Here is a 21,850-nt window from a genome sequence, read left to right as displayed (position 1 = left end):
CACGCTGTCTGGATCTTTGTATTACTGTCCACCTGCAGACAATACCTTTGACCTTTCCCTTCACTACAACTAATCATGTGGAATGAATTGGGAGTTTGATAAAGATCTAGTGGTTCTGCTGTAGAGAGAGATGGCTGCCGTTTTGTTGAGAAAATGAATGTCTTTCATTTATAGGCTTATTGCCTCCAAAGGGAATTTCCGACCCATCACTCAACACGTTGCCTTTTCTTTTATTGTGCTTTTGTTTCTTGGAGCTAAATTTCAGCATCCTTTATGATCTGGTTGGTCAAGTATTTGAGCAATTTATAGGTCTTTCTCCCTTTCTTCCTTATTTGACACCATGCTATGGATAGAATTAGCATTTTTTCGTTTTTTTGCATGGAAACACGGTGAAACATGCAATCCACTAAAATGCAAAAGCGTATAACAAGTAAGGTTTGCTTTCTGAATTGGCTCATTACCTTTAAAAGTAAGGGCTTCCTGGGGCATGTTTGTAACTTTCAGAGTTGGTGAATTGGACCGGACAGAACTGATTCAGGTGGGGAAATGGGGGAGGACGAGCGTATGTGTTTACTAGCCATCCAACCTTGAATGATGAGGCATCGCCATAGCACAGCAGATGTAGTTGGTAGCGGAAAACGCATTTCCTGTGAATGTCGCTGAGGCCACACACACCCATATTTCAGAAAATAACCAAAAAGCCCGACTCACATACCTGCAGTAGTAAAAAAAGACAAGGTAGATTGATGGTGTCTCCACATACACAGATGTATTTTTGCCACCACCCAACAACTCAGAATGATGATAAAGACAGTTTCTCTTGTTCATGTGCTGCATGTGTAACAGTGTTCAGTATAGCAGTGCACATCATCACGCCACATCGCAGCTCTGCATTTCTTTCTAAATAAAAAGCTCAAACATACCATCTCTAAAATAGAACAATGTTACTACAGTCATATTACATCAGTTGTTGAGTAATTGTGTGGATGCTTTAAGCATCCACACTATTGAGTTCCTGTTTCTCTTTATTCTTTATACTTTATTCTAGTTGCTTCCGTACACTTTTCGCCGTAGAACTACTTCCACAATTTTCAGCCGATTTTCACCGTTCAAATTTTAAACTATTCAGCTATTTTTGCTCTTTCCGGCTATATCTTTTGGTATTTTTAACTATTATACTTTTTAAAATATTCCACTTTTTTCCTTTAATTTGTCCCATTGAAATTAATGGGAAACTTCAGCAATTCTGCTAAATTTTGCTTGTTTTTGAAACTTAACTACTTCCTCAAATTTTCACCTAGAACAACCATTCAAATTTTAAAATGTTCACAAATTATTGGGCTATTCAGGTATGATTCAGCTTTTTCAAATCTTTTACTGTTTTACTTTTATGCCTCTTAAAGTTTTGAGTTGCAAAATTGTGATTTTTCACAAAATACATGCGTTGTTATGGTTGCTATGCTCTTGGCTTCCAGTGTGACACTGAAGCTTTTGCAGTCTTCTCTTCATGTCCGAACAACTGTTTGCTACTTGCTCAATTTTTACTCAACTTCCACAAATTATACATCAAAACGTAGGTATTTTTGCTGGCTTTCAGAAAATGTCCCTATCATTGTTGTGGTATTCCTAGAACTTTCGCAAATCTCCTCAGACTAACACAAGGTCAGAAAACTCTCCATATAAAGTCAATGGAGAGTTTGTTCAAAATCACCGCTGCATTTCTGGAATGAGAGGCATATTCGAATCGTCATATCTCCTTAACGAAGCAAAGTTAAGACATGAGGCTTGTCCCGGCATATCTTCAGACACTCCTGACGCTCACAATTCAAGAATTTCTTTCTCAACTATTACCGTTCTGAAATGAGTTGGACTTGTTTGAGGGTAGGAAATTCGTCCTTCGCTCAGATTTCTTCAGATTTCAAAGTCTGGAAATGAACCACTTTTTTCTCTCGTCATAACTTTTTGTTGGATTTCCACAGAGACCTGAAAATTTCCATGATTGTTCACCAAAGCCTGCTGTCTCTTACGGTGAAAGAATGTTATCGATACTCCAAACAGATTTCAAGTTACAAAGCGTTGTTTGAGGGCAAGTCAAGGCAGTTTTTGCTTCGCTCTACTCAGTTATGGTGCATTAGAAGTCAAATATCTTTAATAATTCATATTTTAATGATAAATTGTAAACACTGGAATATTCCCCCATGTCTTCTGAACAAAACGGTGTAAGAATGACCGTTCTAGCCCCTACGGTTAGGAAATTATGGTCATTTGTTTGAGGGGAGTCGTCACTATGAGAAATAGACTGCAATAATCCTGTGCCTCTCTGTGCTGCGTGTGTAAAAAGATGCACCTTTTTTGGCGGGAAAACGTAAACAGCCACTCTGATTGGTGGATTTAAATTCGGCAGCTCTCTCCCTGTGTGTGTGTGTGTGTGTGTGTGTGTGTGTGTGTGTGTGTGTGTGTGTGTGTGTGTGTGTGTGTGTGTGTGTGTGTGTTTAGTGGGAGAGAGAGGACCCTGCCCTTATTTGGCAGCATGTCATTGTAGGATTTAAATTGAATATGGTTAGACTGATTGACTGGATTAGAGCCTGTGTTTGTGTGTCCCTCTCTTCATTTCTGTTTCAATATGCCTCCATATTTGTAATTTTGTAAGTTATTGCTATTCTGCTAAATCATAGTATTTCTGGTACTTTTCGGTACTTGTGGTAAATACAGTATTTCTGCTAAATTATAGTATTTCTGCTTTATTATACTATTTGTGCTAAAACATAGTATTTCTACTAAATGTAGTATTTCTGCTTTTTATACTATTTGTGCTAAATTATAATATTTCTGCTTTTTATACTATTTGTGCTAAATTATAGTATTTCTGCTTTTTATACTATTTGTGCTAAAACATAGTATTTCTACTAAATGTAGTATTTATGCTTAATCATACTATTTCTGCTTTTTATAGTATTTGTGCCTAATACAGTATTTCTGCTTTTTATAGTATTTGTGCTAAAACATAGTATTTCTACTAAATGTAGTATTTATGCTTAATCATAGTATTTCTATATATTTCTGCCAGGTCCCCAGGCAGCCAATCCTCTGTGAGGACTGAGACATTCAAATTTTCAAATCAGGGCCTGCACGGTTTCCCAGCCAATCATATAAGTGTCCTGAGGCATTCAAATTTGCATATTGGGGCCTTCGTGGCTTCTAAGCCAGCCAATCATATCTGAGGGCTGAGGAATTCAAATCCACAAATCAGGGCCTGCACGGCTTCCCAGCCAGCCAATCATATATGTGGCCTCAGGCATTCAAATTTGCATATTGGGGAATTCGTGGCTTCTAAGTCAACAAGTCATCCATGTCATATATCTCTAAAAATTCATATTTTAATGATAAATTGTCAACACTTGAAGATTCCCCCATCTCTTCTGAACAAAACGGTGTAAGAATGACCGTTCTAGCCTCTACGGTTAGGAAATTATGGTCATTTGTTTGAGGTGAGTCGTCATTATGAGAAATAGACTGCAAAAATCCTGTGCCTCTCTGTGCTGCGTGTGTAAACAGAAGCACCTGTTTTGGAGGGAAAAAGTGCACAGGCTCTCTGATTGGTGGATTCAAATTCAGCAGCTCCCAGGCTGACCTAGAAACTTACTTCTCTCTCCCTGTGTTTATGTGTGTGTGTGTGTGTGTGTGTGTGTGTGTGTGTGTGTGAGAGAGAGAGAGAGAGAGAGAGAGAGAGAGGCTTTTAATGGGATGATCTCATTCTAAGATTCAAATTCAATATATTTAGACTGGGTGACTGAATTGGATCTTGTGTGTGTGTCTCTCTGTGCATGTGTGTTTCCTTATGTGTACATATTTGTGATTGTGTGGCTGTTATAGATTTTTTTGCCAATTTTTTTCATTTAACAAGTATATTTGAGGGACCCTCAGCATGTTCAGCATTTTTTCAGCTGTCCATTTTGCTTTTCCAATTTTTCTGTTTAACTTCTTACTATTGTGCTAAATCATACTATTTCTGCTATTTTATAAGATTTGTGCTTAATATACTATTTCTGCTTTTTGTAGAATTTGTGCTTAATATAGTATTTCTGCTTTTTGTAGAATTTGTGCTTAATATAGTATTTCTGCTTTTTGTAGAATTTGTGCTTAATATAGTATTTCTGCTTTTTATAGAATTTGTGCTTAATATAGTATTTCTGCTTTTTGTAGAATTTGTGCTTAATATAGTATTTCTGCTTTTTGTAGAATTTGTGCTTAATATAGTATTTCTGCTTTTTATAGGATTTGTGCTGAAACATAGTATTTCTGCTAAATTATAGTATTTCTGCCAAATTATAATATTTGTGCTAAAACATAGTCTTAATTTAAAATTACAATATTCATAGTTCATCACAGTGTCTCTGGTAAATCACAATATTTCTGCTCTGTTGTACTATTTTTCTAAATCATAGTGTTTCTGTAATGTTTAAGTATTTTTGGCTAAATATATTCTTTCTGTTATCTTATACTATTTCTCCTAAATTCTTGTATTTTTGAGAAGTTATCATGTTTCTGGTAAGTTACAATATTTCTGCTAAATTCTGCTATGCTATTGTATTTCTGCCAAGTATTATGTTTCCTCTAAGATATTGCAGTTCTGCTAAGTTATTCCATTTTAGCAAACTTCTTTTGCTTCTGCAAAGTTTTTACAATTTCTGCAACTTTTCAGCTTTTTCAGCTACTTTTTGCATACAGCTTCAGCTTTAAGCATCCACACTGCATTTTCGCAGGAAATGCAAATTTTTCTAGTTTAACTTGACATTTACAAAAAGACATAAAACAAGTAATAAGGTCCAGATCAAAAAACAAACTACAGCCCATAGGAAATGCATCAGATCCCAGAGTATTCATTTCTTGCATTTCCTTTAGGTAGATGTGAGCTTACAGTATTGTGCAAAAACTCTTTTGTCCCCCCCTCCCCCATTTCTTCATATCTTGCTCGGAAAATTGGTGCATCGATTTACTGAAATTTCCAAATAAAAAATGGAGATACTATATGTAAGTTAAAACAAAGTTGTTCAATTTTTATGAGCTTGAAATTCAATTTTTGGTATGACCACCTCTATTCTACAACATTGTCTGAACCCTCCTATACAAGGTTTCTTGTGGATTCTTTAACTCTTTCTCCTATAAAGACAAGCTTTTATTAGATAAGAGATTTGATAGTCTTCAGGAATAGTTCTCCAGTCTTCTTGAAGGACACTCAAAGCGATTCTTTGGATGTTGGCTGCCTTTTTTTCTGTCAAGATGATCCCACACTGCCTCACTAATGCTGAAGTCCGGGGTCTGGGGAGGTCAATCCATGACTGATAGTGTTCCATTGTGTGTTTTTCTAACCAGGTATGCTTTTACTGCCTTGGCAGTGTGTTTGGAATAATCGTCATGCTGAAAAATGAAGATGTTGCCAATCAGGCACTTTCCAGATAGTATTGCATGGTGGATCAAAATCTATGGTACTTTTCTACATTCAAAACTTCATCAATTTTGTCCAACAACACTGACTGAAATAGAGCCAGAAACCACGACAGTGTCTCCACCGTGTTTTACAGATGGCTGCAGACACTCACTGCTGTACTTCTGTCTTGAACTCTTATTGATGCATTGACAACAAAGATCTGTTCCCACTGATTTTCAGTCCAGTTCTTGTGTAATCTGGCATACCTCAGCAATTTTCCATGTATTGCTTTCTTAAGAATGGCTTCTTGACATCCACGCCTCCACTGAAAGAATTTCTAATAAGGCTTCAATGACCTGCAGCTGGATCAAGTGAAGGGCCTGGAGCCTGGAGAACTATTGGTCAAGCACTCTAAAAAAGAAGGCAAAATATAAAGAAATGAGGGGTGGCTCAAGAGTTTTGCATAATACTGTAACATGAAATTCTGTACACTATTCATGCACTTGCTGACTTGTTGAATTCTTGCTGAATATCACATAAATACACATTTATTTGAGTCCTGGATTATACTCAGTAGACAGAATGAATTGTCACTTTCTATATATAGTCTGAAACAGTCATTTTTGTCTTCCCTACAGTTACAATGTGTATGCAGAGGTTGAAAGGGTTAAATATTGCAAATTTCTATAAATGCATGCATGCGCACGCACCTTGCAGAGTGTGCTTTCTACAAACTAAGTCCTCAATATCAGTCACCCCACGGCACTCCATGGTTGATTGCACAAGCTGCTTCACTGAGGGTTTCCCTGGTTCACGGCTCATAATTGTCTACCCTTTCACAGGCGCTGCCTCTGTAAATATGACAGCCTGATTTTAATGTGCCTTGGAACACATAACCCAAACACTAACGCTGCTCTGCATGCCTGAGCAAATCACTGCAGGTGTCACCTAATTATATCATCCACTTGTTCTCTAAGCTGATCTGTAAACAGCGGGACAATCTCATCTTCGCCTCTTTTCCCATCCACCGATCGGTGTAGCTTTGATTGATGACGGTTACATCGAAGCCAGTTTCTCTGCTGTTGGTCTTGTATTTTCACCAAGGCTCACCGTGTGCTTAAGAAAGATAACACGTGTCCAGTTTTTAATGGGAATTTTGTTCTTGGGGGCCTGTTTGGTATGCATACGCAGTGACTGTGCGGGGGAAAAAAGGGTAAAATCTTTTAAGAAAAAAACCTCACATAGGCTACTGTTTAGTTTTAGTCCATTTGGCTGGTGCATAAGTTTCATGTACACAGGAAACACTTTAAGCTCGCGAGACTTTTTCAGTGACCTGTACTGTCGATCCTGTCCTTCGTATCCACTCTGCCCAGACCAAACGTGATAAGATCCTCCCCTTATGAATACTGAGCATGAAAAGTAAATCTGAAAATATGTAATCTGTTCCAAGATCAGTGTCCATCAGTCTACAGCGGCAAATGAACAAAAAGGACTGCATGTTTGTCACTCAGACTTGTCTTGCCTGATCGCAGATAAGAAATTTGGACATGGCAAATCTCCAGACCTGAGTGCAGCTTGACATTTCAGACTTTTTCTTTTCAAAGATGCTATCTAACAAAGGTTATAGAGGTTGGACAAGGTCTTTGTGAAAGCTCTCAGTGAAGGAATGATGAATGTGGGGATTTGGTTGGTGCAAGCTGTCATCAGGCACATGTCTCTTGTATGGTTCTCAAAAATTAGAAGGAATAACTAGAAACTACCAAATTAAAAGCACTTAATGTGAACTGATTTAGAGAAATTATTGCACACCTCCTTTGTGCCAAACTACAGCACAGGAAATAATAGTTGTTTTTTTTTGCCATAGTCTTTCTCAAAAACACACATCCCCTGGCATCTGTGGCTCAACAGAGGGGAAAAAAGGAGACATCTTTAGATGTGCACAGTTTTCAAATGCTCTTTGTCATTAAACATACATTGCTCTGCTAAAGTCTTGAGCTTTATACTTTGTTTCCAAGGAGCTAACTTGGTTTTTTTGTTTGTTTTTAAAGTCAAGCAATAATTCTCCAGGCTTTCTTTTTTAAGTCAGTTGACACTGACCTGTGTATCATTCAAACACAAAAACCTAACTCTAAGGATGGACCAGTGTTGTGTCTGCACATAACAGACAACTCAGCAAAGCACCTGCTGCAATAACACAAAGCTTATTGCGTTACATCTGGCCTATCAGCTCTTCCGTCTACTGTTCACGGTGGCCGAGGAAAGCAGGGAGAAAAAGATGAAATTTGCTAGATTACAGAAGAAATGGACTGAAAATCAGTGGTAGCAGGCCTTATGGAGCAGTCTATTGAATTTGGAAATGTTTGGTTTGAACTACTGTCAGTATGTACAGAGGAGGTCAGCACAGAGGTATAGCAATGAGTGTGTACAGCCATCTGTAAAACACAGTGGGGGCTCTGTTATGGGTTGAAACTCAATTTCAGCCATCACCATGCAATAGTATCTGGAATGCATCTGATTGGCAATGGTCTCATTTTTCAGCATGACAGTGATTCCAAACACACTGCCATTACAGTAATACAGTACCCAGATAAAAAAAATAAAACCCAATGGAACCATTTACCATACTATCTGGAAAGCATCTGATTGACAGCAATTTAATTTTTCATCACTCATCCAGCACGGTGGTTAGCACTGTTGCTGCACAGCAAGAAGGTCCTGAGTTCAGTTCCACCATCAGGCCGGGGTCTTTCTGTGTGGAGTTTGCATGTTCTCCCCGTGTTTGCGTGGGTTCCCTCCGGGTACTCCGGCTTCCTCCCACCATCCAGAGACATGCAGTTAGTGGGGATAGGTAGGGCTGCTCAATTAATCGAATTTTAATCACGATTACGATCTGGGCTTTCAACGATCATTAAAAATGACTGAGCCGATTATTAGCCCCTCCCTCATGCTTTACTCTCGCGCTGCTCCGTGTGGTAAGTCAAGCGCACCGCTCTCCATTTCGAACACGCGTCACAACAATTAAGAGGACCCGAGGGAAGCTCGGAAAGCTAAGCAGAAGTTATTTGGAGAGGAGAGTGACTGCCGTTGGTTGAAAAGAGGTAAAAAAAAAAAACTTCAGTGGTGTGGAAACATTATGGGTTGGCGGAGTTAGACGTGGATCAAGTAGACAGTGTGTAAACTTTGCTACGATGTAGTAGCTGCACCACAGAGCAACACTGCAAAGTTGACTAAACATAGATGTTTACATTTTTCATTTATTTCTTATATTGCAAACATTTGCACTGTTATCAGTATTTGCACACTATTTTATATTATTTTTTAAAGTCATTATTCAATACATTGTTATTGTTAACCCTTTAAAGCCGGTCAGAGCAGCACACTCCGTTTTACGTAACTATTTTTAAATCCCTGTAGAACCTGAACCGTGTAAGCTAGCGCAATAATTTGTTTTGCATATGAAACCGGAGGAGTTGTACTTACATCTTATGCCATCAGCTTGTCCTCGGTCACAGTTTCCTTCCACATAAAGCTTTGCAAAAATTGCATAAAAAGCTGTGTCATTTTTGCGGAAAATGTAGTTTACTTGTAGGCCTTAAGTAAAAAACTATACTATACTATACTTATACTAGTGTTTTTATAAGTCATGTTTGACTCTATACTTTTCTGAATAGTTGCTGGGATGCTTAGAACTCGAATTGCACAGCTGGAAATAGTTTATTTTGATGCACGTGCTGTTTTCTTTGCAAATTTGCATCATAGGATTGTTTTTTTTCTTTTTCCTGCAGTATATAAAAATTGCTGTATCTCCAAAATAAAACTATGAAGACACTCAAAATAAATTTCCTGTTGTTGTAAACTATTTTTTGCAACTTTTTTGTATTTAAAGTTTTGAGGGATAAACCTCTTAAATTTCTCCAAGTAGAAATATATGTAAACAAAACAAAAACGATTTTCAATTTTTTTGTAGTTTATTGCACTTGTTTGCAATTAATGTAGTTACTATGGACTTAATGCATACATATTATTAAAATATGGGCTATAACAGTTGTATTGATGTATAGCAACTTGAAATGCTCCCACAAATGGCACTACAACATGTAAAAAAAATATATATAAGCTCTGGCGGACTTGGTTCTATGGTAGGTCTTAAAGGGTTAAATAAATATCGTCAAATAATCGTGATCTCAATTTCAGTGAAAATAATCGTGATTATCATTTTTGCCATAATCGAGCAGCCCTAGGGATAGGTTAACTGATTAATCCAAATTTCACATAGGTGTGAGCGCGAATGGTTGTCTTGTCTCTGTGTGTTAGCCCTGTGACAGACTGGTGACCTGTTCAGGGTGTACCCCGCCTCTCGTCCGACAGCTGGGATAGGCTCCAGCGCCCCCCGCGACCCTGAGAAGGATGAGCGGAAGCGAATGGATGAGGGTAGATGGATCACTCATCCTAATCACACTGCCAGTGCAGTAAAAGCATACCTGAATAGAAAAACCACACAGTGGAACCCTATCAGTCATGGATTGGCCTCCCCAACATTATTGAAGTAGTGTTGGATCATCTTGACAGAGAACAGAATCAAAGGCAGCCAACATCCAAAGAGGAACTTTAAATGTCATTCAAGAAGCCTGGAGAGCTATTCCTGAAGATGACTTAAAGAAATGACAAGGAAGCTTGTTGAGAATAAAGGTGGTCAAATGTGAATTACTATTAATATATGATACCAAATATGGACTTTGAAGTTCGTTAGGAAAGTACAAATTCTGTTTTGGCCTTGTATTGTATTCCCATGTATGTTTGCAATAAATTTCCCCGCCTATTTCCAATTTTTGTAGGAAAGCAGAAAGAAATGAGGGTTGGTTCAAGACTTTTAAATAGTCCCGATGACATTAATAGAAAGCCTTTCACGTTACAGCTGAAAGGCTTCTTATTCCTTGTGATAATTTCATATTTTTATGTCTGATTGAGGCAGCTGGCATCTTTATTGGTCTTTAATGTAATATTCCTTGAATAACATTTCAGTGCTCTCAAACAGGTTATTGAATCATTAGTGTTGTGAGCAGCTCTATAGAGCCTCATTCAGGGAGCTGTGTTTTACCCTCAGGCCTTTGTTTCAAATGATAGAAGTGTCAGCTTTCCACAGCTTCCATTTTCTTCTCCAATATCGAAATAAAATCATTTTGTAATCTCAGTCTCGCGAAGATAAATATTCTTGTCAGGTCTATAAACGCAGAATTTTCAGGTTTTCTATCTGTCAGACCTGCCATCCTGTAATAGTTTTTAGAGTGGTGATTGTCCAGAATTTGTGTGACATTAATTGAGCAAGATGTGGAGTGTAATATTTATCTGTCAGCACCATTGATAGAATCATGGCTTAGATAATAGCTGAGTGAATGCTTATGCCACAAAATCCCCACTACTACTTTTCTCATTTGTCTCACCTCCGCCCTCACAGCTTTAGTAATTTATGGTTTTAAGATGGTATCTGTATGCTGGAGAGAAGTTATGATTGGACAGTTATTCCTACTTGTTTCATCAACTATTGGTCTTCTGGGAAGTGTTTGGCAAGCCAAGCCATGATTTTGGAAAAGGGGGATAGTGAAGCCTCTGTTGGCCCGTTGAATGCCTTGTGATGTGGCTGTGGCTTCACTGAGGCAGTGCCAGTGCCCACATGTTGGCAGCTCTGCTGTGAGTTGTCAGGAGACACTGAAGAACTAAACTTTTAGGTTAGTTGATTTTTCATAAATTGCATGTGAAAGCTGAGCAATACTGATACCAATACAATCTGATCTGAACCTGTAATTCTTCCACATAAATGTGTATTATTGACTTTGATTGGCTTAATATGCTAAACTAACATTGGAAATATGTTGATACTGCCTTTGACCTCAAGGAGACATTAAAGTGATTGTTGGTGCATTTTTACGGAAAACTGGAATGATGTTACCGAGAATGGAAACTTTTACCAAAACTATGAAATATCAGGACTATGTTACACTGTCGTACAAAACAGCTGCAGCCTGATGTGTCCCCTTCCAGAAGTGTAACTATGCATCATAGTAATGAATGATGAGAATATCCAATTCCACCACATCCCAAAGGTGCTTTATTAGACTGAGACTGGTTACTCAGTCTAATAAAATGGCTCTGAACTAAAACAGTGAACTCATTGTCGTGTTTAAGAAACCAGTTTGAGATGATTTGTGAGAACTTTGTGAGATGAAGCATTATCCTGCTGCGAGCAGTTATCAGAAGATGGGTAGACTGTAGTCATAAAGGGATGGATATGGTCAACAACAACACTCAGGTAGGCTGTGGGGTTTAGTTGGCACCGAGGAACCCAAATGTGCTGAGAAAATATCGCCCTGCACCATGAGGTTGCCTTCCTATCAGCGTGAAGCAGTCTGGCCATTCTCCTCTAACCTCTGGCACCAACAAGGCTTTTAGAGCCAGGAACTTCCACACACAGAATATTTTCTCCTTTTTGGGCCACTTCTGAAAAACAAATAGACAAACAATGAGGTGGTTTTGTGAGAAAATCCCATTAGAATCCCATTCTGAAATACTCAGACCAGCCAGTCTGACACCAACAACCATGCCACATTCAGAATCTCTTAAATTCTGATGCTCAGAATTGGCTCAGTTTGAATTTCAGGGGGTCAGCTTGACCGTGTCTAAATGCCTAAATTCATGGAGTTGTTGTCATTCATTTTTGCTTGTGTGTGTGTGTATATATCGTATTTTGCCCTTGTACACTACACAAATGCAGTTTTTAAAGCACTGACAATGTGTATACTTCGAAAATGTGCATTTCAGTGAAATTAACTTCTCCTCATAATTTAATGAGCTCCAAATCCAAAAAGAGCTGTTCAGAGCAATGAAAGTCAACCAGAACAAAAGTATGAATGCAAACAATGACGTTGCTCACTGATGTGGGGGATTTAACGTGGGGATTTTGTATAGCTGAGAGATTCTGTGGAGTCGGATCATTGGAGGTTTTCAGCTTAAACCAACATAAACAGTTGGTATGAAAATACCACTTAAAAGACTGGACTAACTGGTCTGCTATCCTCTCACCTGTGATTTGGACACAACAAATTCAGAGTAAAAATATATGTATAGATTGTAGACTATGGGATAAACTGCTGGCATCTAGATCTGACAACAACAGTTATTTTATCTGCTATTATCTAAGCTGTGTAGTGCAATAATGGCATCTGACTGTTCTTTTAGTGTCTGTAATAGATGGATTTAAGTAAAACACAGATAAAAGCAATGATTGAATATGTTACTTAGGAAAAAAAATCTTCCTTTAAAAAAAAAAAAAGCATAGAAAGCTAATCCAGACACAGAGCAACTGAGATATTTGCAGTCATTAAATGTTTGGAAAAGAAAAGTGCACGAGGTAATTACAGAATACATGCTGTATTATACTGCCTAAAGATGCACTTTTTGCTCTAACTCAGTTTTCAGAACAGCGCACCCAAAATACAAATATACAAATAAATACACATTTTTAAAATTATTGCATACAAAATAATCCTTGAGTTCAGTCCTCATCAAATGTCTCACTTTGCAAGGACAAGTCTCCCATACCAACGACTTTTTAAAAATGCTCTGGGCTATTCAGGTTAAGCAGGATGTCTGCTGAATATTATTTTCTTTTTCAAATAGCATCATGCTAAATTATTCAGAGAATTTAAAAAAAAACATGGAATTACATCTCCTACTTTCCATTCTGTGTTGCTGAAGAAAAAGCAGCGGCAGATGGACCGCATGTAAATGGATGAGTGCGCGTTTTTCCATCACTGGAAAAGAGCACTGCGTCACACTGGATATTTATCATAGAGCAATTGAGTAAGCGGTGAGACACGGTTTCTTTCACAGTGCCAAAATAATATCCTGTTGTGATGATTGTAATCAAGTTGGCTTTGTGCATTTACATCAGTGATATATGGCGGACTTTACTCTAAATTGATTCACAGCTTACACGGCAGAGGGACATTCTGAGTCAAAATAATCAAGTAGAGTGCAGTGAAATTGTGTTTGCAGTCGCAAATAACTCACAGAAACGCACAAGCTTTCAATGTGGCTTTTCTACTTGTTTTGAACTTGTAGTTATTGGAGTTAAAGCATTGATTTCCTGAAACATGAAAGCTTATTATTTTCAAAATAAAATGGGAGTAATTTTCTTTCTTTGGTTAAAACAGGATAAATATCGAATGCTGTGCTGTATGATAATTACAGTCTGCACAGGACCAGTAGATGGTGGTGTCTTCACTCATTTGCTCCAAACGCTGACTGCATGCATCAGCCTCTCTCTTGGACACACACGGTCTCTGTCGCTCTAGTTTTCTTTATCGGCTCGCCACATCTCATCGCAATCAAATGTGATTCAAAAACAAGCGATTAAGTTAAATAAAGTTGTGCGATTTGTTGCTTTCTTTACTCCTGAAGTAGGTGATTATCTAGTGAACGCTATCAGCTTTTTCTCTTTTTCCTTCCTTTTGAACCACGAGATATTTATTTTGTCTTGCCTTGCTAAAAAGTTAGTTTGATCTCTCTGTACGGCTTTTTGCAATTTAATTTTTTTTTTGCCTCCCATCTCCAAGATCAGTCTTTCCTATAACCACAGAATTATGCCGTTTTCTTGATTTAATGGTATAATTATCCAGCAGACAGAATTCAGTTACGCTTGCTGTGCCGCTCCTGTGATTAAAGTTAATTTGAACATGTGTAGCTCCCGCTCGGTTGTGCGCCTTCTAGGACCACACCTCCCCACAGCCTCCGTCCCATCTCCCCTCCCTCACTCATATCCGTCCCCTTTCCTGCTCCCTCCCTTACATTGCAGCGAGGCAGTCGGTGCGCCTGAAAGAGTGAGCGAGAGCTCCAAACTGTCAGAGAACAGCAGAGTTTGCTCTCCCGGCTTTCAAGGGTCTCCTCGTTTGTGAGGGAAGGAAATGAAGAGGAAGAGGATCGTCCTGAATTCTCAGTGACTTCTCGAAATCAGAAACATCCTTAATGACTTCAGGCTTCTCGCAAACCTGAGGACAAGTCTTGCTGATTGTTAATCTCCAATTTTAACCTTACCCAGAGTGGATTTAGAGAACAAGCGAGCAGAAGGCGGGTGCCAGGGGGCGCCCGGCCCGTGCGCTTGGGCCGGCGTAGCGCTGGAGTTGGTGCAGGGGAACTGGAGTGCGGGGCCAGGTGAGAATGGTGGTCCTGGTCCCGGCGGCGGCCCGGAAGTAGAAGAAGAAGCTGGCTCAGGCTCCGGGTTCGGGTCCGGGTATGGCGGTGGGGAGTGGGCAGAAGGGGGAGTGATGCTGAACGCGATCTGGGAAACTGAGGGGCTACAGACGGTGGGCATCGTGGTGTTGGTGTTTGCCTCCATCAAGCTCCTGCACCTTCTGGGGCTCATCAGCTTCTCAGAGGGTAAGACACTGATTTGAAGGTTGTTGGGGTGGTGGAGGGAGGTGGAGGGAGGTGGAGGTTGGCAGACACAACAAGTTAAAGCTTGCTCACTGATAGACTATAATAAGCCTTGCTGATGTATTTTCAATCAGTCTCACCTTTTCAGCTTTCCACGTCTGCTCCCTCGACTCATTAGATTCACTCTCAGTTTGCTCGAAGTTCTCTGAAACTTTCTAAGACTGCAATTTGAAAAGTTTTGAAGTTAACTGAGGTAATCATTATGCCAAAACAGGAGTGGGAAGCACAAAAAGACGGTCTAATTAATGCGTAGCAAAGGAAATGTCACAGAAGTATGCGTGAGCTTGTGATGAGATTGAGGAATGTCTTGAGCTGCAAAACGGTGTCACTTCTGAAGCATCAAAACATTTGAGAGGCAAGAGAATCTCTGTATTTCAGACCTTAGAAGCCTCTGTTGTTTTCTTGTGCATGCATTTCACTTTGCTCTTGAGGAAAACTGAGCGGGGAAGTTCGGCAAGCGCAGAATGAGAAAAGAAAGCGTTCAGTTTAGACCTACTGAAGCTGTCTCGTTAAATAAAGTCGAGCACTATGGTAAGCACTTCAAACCGAAGAACAGCACACGCTGCTCAGTAAATACACCTTAACCTGTAATTAGAATAATCAATCAAAGGTGGGTGCATATTCAGAGGGGCAGCAAGTAAATAGAGAGGCGATAATGTGCTTTAGTCAGTAGCAGGAAAAAGCCGACCTGACCCGACCTGAGACGAGTGTTTAGATGGACGTGTTAGCGTCTGTTGACTGTCTCTGGCTGTGCTGTTTCAAAAGCACCTGGGAGCTGGGTTTTCATTTGGGTTGGGGGGATGGTGAACCTCACGCCCGACGTAACAGTTTACATGCCTTGCTAAACACTGGCGACTCAGATTTCCCCTCGCTCTGCATCTCCAAGCGCAGCTGACATGATATTGATTATCGGCGACGGTGAGATTATACAGATGTCAGGGCTGGCATGTCGGGTGCCGTTTGCCTGTTGATGTGATTTATATTCCACGGAGCCGTCTCAGAGCCTGATTACTTACAGAATGCCTGCGCTGGCGGTGCCCGACAGGCTGTCAATACAGATATCGATGTTTTGTTTGTGTTTGCAGTCGTTTTCAGGACGAGGGAATGGTAAAAAGATATTGGGAGAGGGGCTGAAAATGCACGCGAAATGCTTTTCATTAGGCAAATAGGTTTTCAAATGAGAGACCACAAATCTTTTTGTAATCATATCAACACTGGCAAACGCAAGCTGTGTGTAGTCTTAAAATCTCCCACGATGCATGCGGGGGTAGAAAGAAGTTAAATTTTGTAATTAAGCCCATACAGAAGCAAATAAATCATCAAAACTCGAGGTGCAACTAAGAATTACTTTTTAGTTTTATTCCTTTCTTGATTGCTCAATTAGTAAAGGTCCTTTTTTCATTTCACAGATCCCATGTTGACATAAATTGCTCTTTCCATCTAAAGATCTTGTTAGTAAGCAAGCTAAAAGCCAATAAAGGCCTGAATATATTTAGTCAACAGCACATTATTCCACAGTTTCTGTTTCCCTGTAACTTCTTCTATAGCGCAGATATCTTAATGTGTAAATAGGAGAACTTTGCACTGTGTTAGATGGCATCTTTTATAGAGACAGACCAGTTGTGTTCCCTGTTTCCACTGCTCGGTTAAACAAAGCTAAATGTCTTGAAGCGAGGTTTGAATTAAACACAAACTGATCATCTCAACCAGGATTCAGCAGGACAGACAACAAGCATGTTTCCAAATGGTTTAAGGGTATTCTGCACATTTGTAAGTTTCTTGCAGAAAGAGGAGCTAATAATAAGTGGAAACAGGTTTGTTTTTTCTGCATTTTCAAAACTCAGAAAAGAACTTTAAGGTCATTATTCAGTCGGCGTTCATATTTTCAAGTCAGCAGGGGCGGAAAAAACTAAAACTAAAAGAACTGCATTTCAGAAAGGCCAAGCTAAGATCAGGATTCAGGGCTTGTGCTTGCAAATATCTGAGTTGACAGTCTTAACCGCCGAGCATCTGCGTAGCTTCACTTGTATATAAACCTCACAGTTGTATAGATTTACCTTTGTAGCAGCTGTCACGTTCTGCAATAACTAAAATAGTTTGTTTTTGCCCCTTTTATTTTTTATTTTTGAAGAAACCTCCAGGGACAGAGGTTCACTGAAAGCGCACGGTCTGCTTAACATTCATACAGTCAGACACGTTCACAGCTGGGAGCTGCCCAGTACGATCACATCCCTCTACTGCAGGCCACCTGAGCTGCTCCGCTGGGGCTTCTGCAGGATAAAGGTCTTTCTTTCAAAAGCCTGTGTGGGGTAAATGTTGAGGGAGTTTCTCAGCTGCGCTGTAGATTTAAACTGGCAACGTTCCAGTCACGGGAGTTATCTCGAGCCGAGAGCACGCTCTGGATGTGTCCCAGCACTGCTCCGCTCTTTACTGTAAAGAGTCAGCTGGCAGCAAGTAAGAAACTGTACCCTTTGTAAAAAATCAAGTCTGACCTCCTGGGATTGATTATTTCGACTTCACAGACTGTAAGGACCTCAGACCCTGAGAAATAGTTTATTAACAGCCTCTCCCTGCTCCTGGCATGCTTTCACGTTGGAGAAATATAACAGGACTATTGCATCAGACCGTGCACAATCACCAGAGCATTCACTGTGAATAAAAGTAAGGTCTGGCAAGCTGCACAAAAGTCACTTGCTTCAGTTTAATTGTGAATGCAGCAGAACTGATGCATGTGTGCTTGTATTGTTGCCATTGAGCAGAATGGCAGCGCAGCTGGCAAGTGTTTGCCCTCCTCGGCTAGCGAAATAATGTAATGACCACTTTTATTAGAGACTGAGTTAAAGATGGAGAAATTACGATGTTTGCTTGTTTTTTGCTGAATAATCAACCACCAAGCCTTCTCCTCCTCCTTGCAGAATAGCGAATAACAATGTAGATTCTTACACTTGCTTATTCACAAACATATCCAGATCCTTCTCACACGTATGTACATTTCTACTTACATAATGCAGTATTGCAAACTGCTGAGTAAAGACTCAAGCCTCAAGGTGCAGGCTAATCAGTATGTCACGAAATGATGAATTATTCTCTGGTTCAGCTGTACACAGCAACACCCCCGACCGTAACCTCGTAGCCCTGCAAACATGCACACACTGCACGCAATTACAGCATTACCAGAACGGTGATGGAACACTGTGTCAATTTGGACCTGCCGTTTGTTTATTACCGGCTCAGAGGACAGAGCATCTCAGCACCGACATTCATCTAACAATGTTCTTATGTTCTGTGTGACCTTGATTGGATTTTCAAAGGCGGGCAAATAAAAATAATTTGTGTCAGCAACTGACCAGGACCCTTTTTTGTTCCCTATTGCCTGTTTTTATTTATTTATTTAGAGTGGTAATAAAGTGCTAATGAGCATGTTGGCTCGATTTGTTGGTACATAAGTGACAGGACTCTTATGTACCAACTAGGGTTGCCAACTCCCTGAAAAATAAATAAGGGACACCTCGTGGCCAGGGCCGGGCGACCCAGTTGTCTTCACCCTTCCCAGTGTGGTAGCTCTTTTTTTTTTTTGTGTGTGAAATTATTTTTTAACCATTTGACTTGAAGTTGATTTAAGTAGATGCATATTCTATTCTTTGTGATATGAACACATGTGAAACAAATGATCATTTAGCCATTTATTTTTAGCTCAAAATGACAACATTAACACAGTAAAACAGGTCTCTTTCTTAAACAGAAGCCTGTCATGCTTAACTTTTGAGAATATAAGTAAATCTTTCTTTAAAAGAACTCTGTCCTGCTTAACTTAAAATTATATAAATTAATAGAAAACAATAGAAAGAAAAATATTCTTGTAACAGTGCACATTTAGTGCATTTAGTACAATTGGCTTCAGTTGAGGTATTATTTCAGCTTTTCTAATGCTAATCAGCTGCTCCTGTTTGTAAACCCGCTTGTTCCCATGATTACACATCATAACTCATCATCATTATTCATCTATGTATTACTTTTATGTATTAGTCATCTATTTGTTGTAATCATCTATCCTTGCAGCTGTTTATTACACAAAATAAGTTATATTATCACACTTCTGGCCACATAGCGCTGATATTCACTGCACATGCCCATATTAACTTTTTCCAGCCAGGTGTTTTCCTTTTCCCATTCTTCCCTTTCTCTGAGGGGAACAAACATTGCTGCTCTAATGCTGGGCTTACACTGTGCGGTTTTAGGCCCATTTTGAGCTGATTTGAGTCGTGCGACCGTTTTGGTGATCGGACCGATTTTGGCCTTCATCGTGCGTCGTGTAGTATACGTGGGGTAACGAGAAGCGATTAACACCTCACGACCAGCTCCCGATCATCAATCGCTCGCGAGGGTGTCACCACAGCCGCTCACACTGCTCACGCGCAAACACGTAAACGTCGGTGAAAAAGACGGAGCAGCACGGCTGTGCAGCCTGTGATCTGGACACAAGCGATGGAGGCACAACTTGTAGAACTTTGGAAAGCTCATCCGAGCCTTTTCGATGTGGCATCACAAAATTATCACGACCACAACAACCGTGAAAACAGTTGGATTTACATGCTGCTCAATCACAGCTGCCTGATCAATGTTTTTCATTAGCAATTTAGCAAAGTTGATGGTAGTGGTGTGTCTGTGTGAGTGAAAGACAGAGAGAGCGAGCGACAGATTTTCTGTTATAACCTTCATTTTATGGAGGCACAGTGTGAGCACTCAGGTCGCATCAGAGCATCGGGCCGTATAGTGTGAGACCTGCATCGTGACCTACCAACTTCTAACCCTGCGAGTCAATCGTGCAGTTTGAGCAGGAGCTGAATAACGTGACTGAAAAAATCGCACAGTGTTTGCCCAGCTTTAGGTGTACTGTCGTCCGAGACTTGCACCGCAGTGTCGGCGTTTATTTCCCTGTTGGCCATGCTTCTTGTTGTGGTCATCTGTTGTCTTCCGGTATTTTCTCCGTAAGCGACCTTTCCTCGACCAATGAGATAATCTGAATTGTCATACTCGAATTGTCATAAGTGTGCTGTCAGCTCATTGGTCACAAAGCAGGAGAGGGGCTGGGAATTATGTTTTCAAACAAAGCGTTAATTCCATAAACATTTATAGACTACTTTTGATTCTCACTGTATTACGGGACAAAGTGCGTCCCTTATTAGCTCAATACGGGACGTGTACTTTTGTTTCTAAATACGGGACGATTCCGTTTTTTAAGGGACGGTTGGCAACCCTAGTACCAACAAATTATGCTTGTAGGTGATGCAGACAAAAACTCCAGTAAAATCAAGCCAAGATAATAGAGCCAGACATAATAATCACCTGCAATTAACTGGACCGTCATCATAGCCATTCTTATGGTTTCAGTCAGTTTGGACACTTGTACTACCGTGTAGTACGTTACAGCTTACTTCTGCATGCATTTTCACAGGACCGTGTGAGATCAAAGGTGAAGGGGTAAAGCTGTAAAGCGTGTCAGGCACCTACTTAAAATAACATTTGACGCAGTCTGCGATTTTTTTTTTTTTTTTACCTACAGTGGCTGAAATAAATCTACGACTTTTAGCGCGCTACAGCTAACTAGCATCGCTGGTGTTGGTGTACCCTCTTTCTAGCAGCTAAAACTTGCTTTATCGTCCCTTCCTTTGCCTGAAATGGGGATAAAAGGAAGCAAGAATTGAGTGCTTCTCAGTTAACTTTTTAACTGAAAGCACAGCATTGAGATACACTTAGTGACACGCTTGTACACATAGAATAGTGGGTGTTAGTATGGCGGTACGTAATCTGAAACACATCATGTTGTTCATTACTTTGTTGATAATCACATATCTCATGGATGGTTTGAAGAATGATCGACGAAGGTCCTGGTTTCCATATTCTCCCTGTGTGTTTTTGCTGGGTACTCTGATTGCCTCCCACAGTCCAAAGACATGATGGATTCTAAATGGTAAGGCAAAATTCTAAATTGCCTGTAGGTGTGAGTGGTTGTCTGTCTCCATTCAGTTAAATTCAGCTCAATTTATTTAAATAGTGGCAAATCACAACAACACTCAAGGCAAATTGAAAGGTAAAGACCCTACAATAATACAGAGAAAACACCAACAATCAGGCGATCCCCTTTGAGCAAGCTTTTGGCAGTGGGAAGGAAAAACTCCCTTTTAACAGGAAGAAACCTCTGATGGAACCAGGCTCAGGGATGGATCACATCTACTGCCACCATTTGGGCTGAGGGGAGGAAGACGGGAGAAAAGACACTATGCGTTAGTTCTGCAAACAGATTGGCAACCTGTGTGGGGTGTACCCCTCCTCTCCTCCTGTGACAGGTGGGATAGGCTTCACCAACCCTGAATTGGAAAGGGGGAAGAAAATGGATGCACAGTCACATGGATGAAGCCAGTTGAAGCACCACCAGTTGGTTTACATTTCAATATCTCTACAGATACTGCATTAATTGTCTTTAGACAATTTTTATGTCCTGCTGTCCATTTCCACTGCTTTAGGTTGTGAACACCTTTTGTTAAACATAACTAACACATTTTAGATCAATGTGCTAAGTTAAGAAGATGAAAATGCTGATAGCGCAAATATAGTTAGAGCTCATTGTGACACCGCTTTTGTTTCAGATTTCTTTGATTGGGTGTTAAGGATCAACCAAGCTTTGCTGAGTGTTATAATCGTGCTCAGCTAATGTTAATAAGCAGCAAGATGTCTAAAGCCTGCTGCATAAAAATCTTTGGAACCCACAGCTGGTGAATTTTTATCATCCAAAATTATGAGTGACCTTTCTGTTGCTGTTTGGTGGCATTTATTTATGATCAAGCTGTTCTGACATGCCTGTCATTGATAATCACATCATCTCGGCATGAAGCTGGCCATACAGTAGGACAGGGGTAGGCAACCTTTCTGATG

At 40.0% G+C, this 21,850-nt stretch overlaps 1 protein-coding gene across 5 annotated transcripts in view; it reads left to right on the top strand.

The window, feature by feature from the left end:
* kcnip4a (potassium voltage-gated channel interacting protein 4a) overlaps positions 1-21,850 on the top strand; it is a 164,466-nt gene that overhangs the window by 112,862 nt on the left and 29,754 nt on the right. Inside the window, exon 1 of one of the 5 annotated variants that reach the window (XM_085400234.1) lies at positions 14,303-14,860. The exons of the other annotated variants lie outside the window; for them this stretch is intronic. Within the exon in view, the coding sequence (XP_085256360.1) occupies positions 14,749-14,860 (112 nt within the window). The 5' untranslated portion in view covers positions 14,303-14,748. Of the gene's footprint in view, positions 1-14,302; positions 14,861-21,850 lie in introns of those variants that run through there. 5 annotated transcript variants of the gene reach the window in all.

Source organism: Rhamphochromis longiceps, linkage group LG3 (assembly GCF_057381845.1).
Source record: "Rhamphochromis longiceps isolate RC_006_pf linkage group LG3, R_longiceps_female_GT1.1, whole genome shotgun sequence".
Taxonomy (NCBI): Eukaryota; Metazoa; Chordata; class Actinopteri; order Cichliformes; family Cichlidae; genus Rhamphochromis; species Rhamphochromis longiceps.
The sequence above is the reverse complement of the archived record's forward strand: the minus strand, read 5'-3'. Positions and strand labels throughout refer to the sequence as shown.